This window comes from Morone saxatilis, unplaced genomic scaffold (genome assembly GCF_004916995.1).
Source record: "Morone saxatilis isolate NCDOM2014 unplaced genomic scaffold, NCSU_SB_2.0 Contig17, whole genome shotgun sequence".
Classification (NCBI taxonomy): domain Eukaryota; kingdom Metazoa; phylum Chordata; class Actinopteri; family Moronidae; genus Morone; species Morone saxatilis.
In genome coordinates, this window is record NW_023339729.1 from 26513276 (window position 1) to 26513495 (window position 220).

Consider the following 220-nt stretch of genomic DNA (forward strand, 5'->3'; position numbering starts at 1 on the left):
CAGTAGGAGGAAGTAGAGGAGCAAAAGAGGGCGTACAGGTGTTCACAGGTGCTCTTCATCACCTCCTCCTCTTGACTCAGGTTCACCTCCACCTGCGCTGGTGATAGCGGTGATTTCCCAGGATGCACTGCTTCTTCTGTGCTCCAGCAGATGGAGATCTTTCTGACTGATCTGGAAGAGACGGAGCGAGACAGCAGCTCTCCTTCCTCCTCCTCCTCCT

The 220-nt window shown here is 54.5% G+C and overlaps 1 protein-coding gene across 1 annotated transcript in view; it reads right to left on the reverse strand.

The window, feature by feature from the left end:
- LOC118326988 overlaps nucleotides 1–220 on the reverse strand; it is a 4195-nt gene that overhangs the window by 2616 nt on the left and 1359 nt on the right. Inside the window, exon 3 of the mRNA XM_035660153.1 lies at nucleotides 37–218. Within this exon, the coding sequence (XP_035516046.1) occupies nucleotides 37–218 (182 nt within the window). The remainder of the gene's footprint in view (nucleotides 1–36; nucleotides 219–220) is intronic.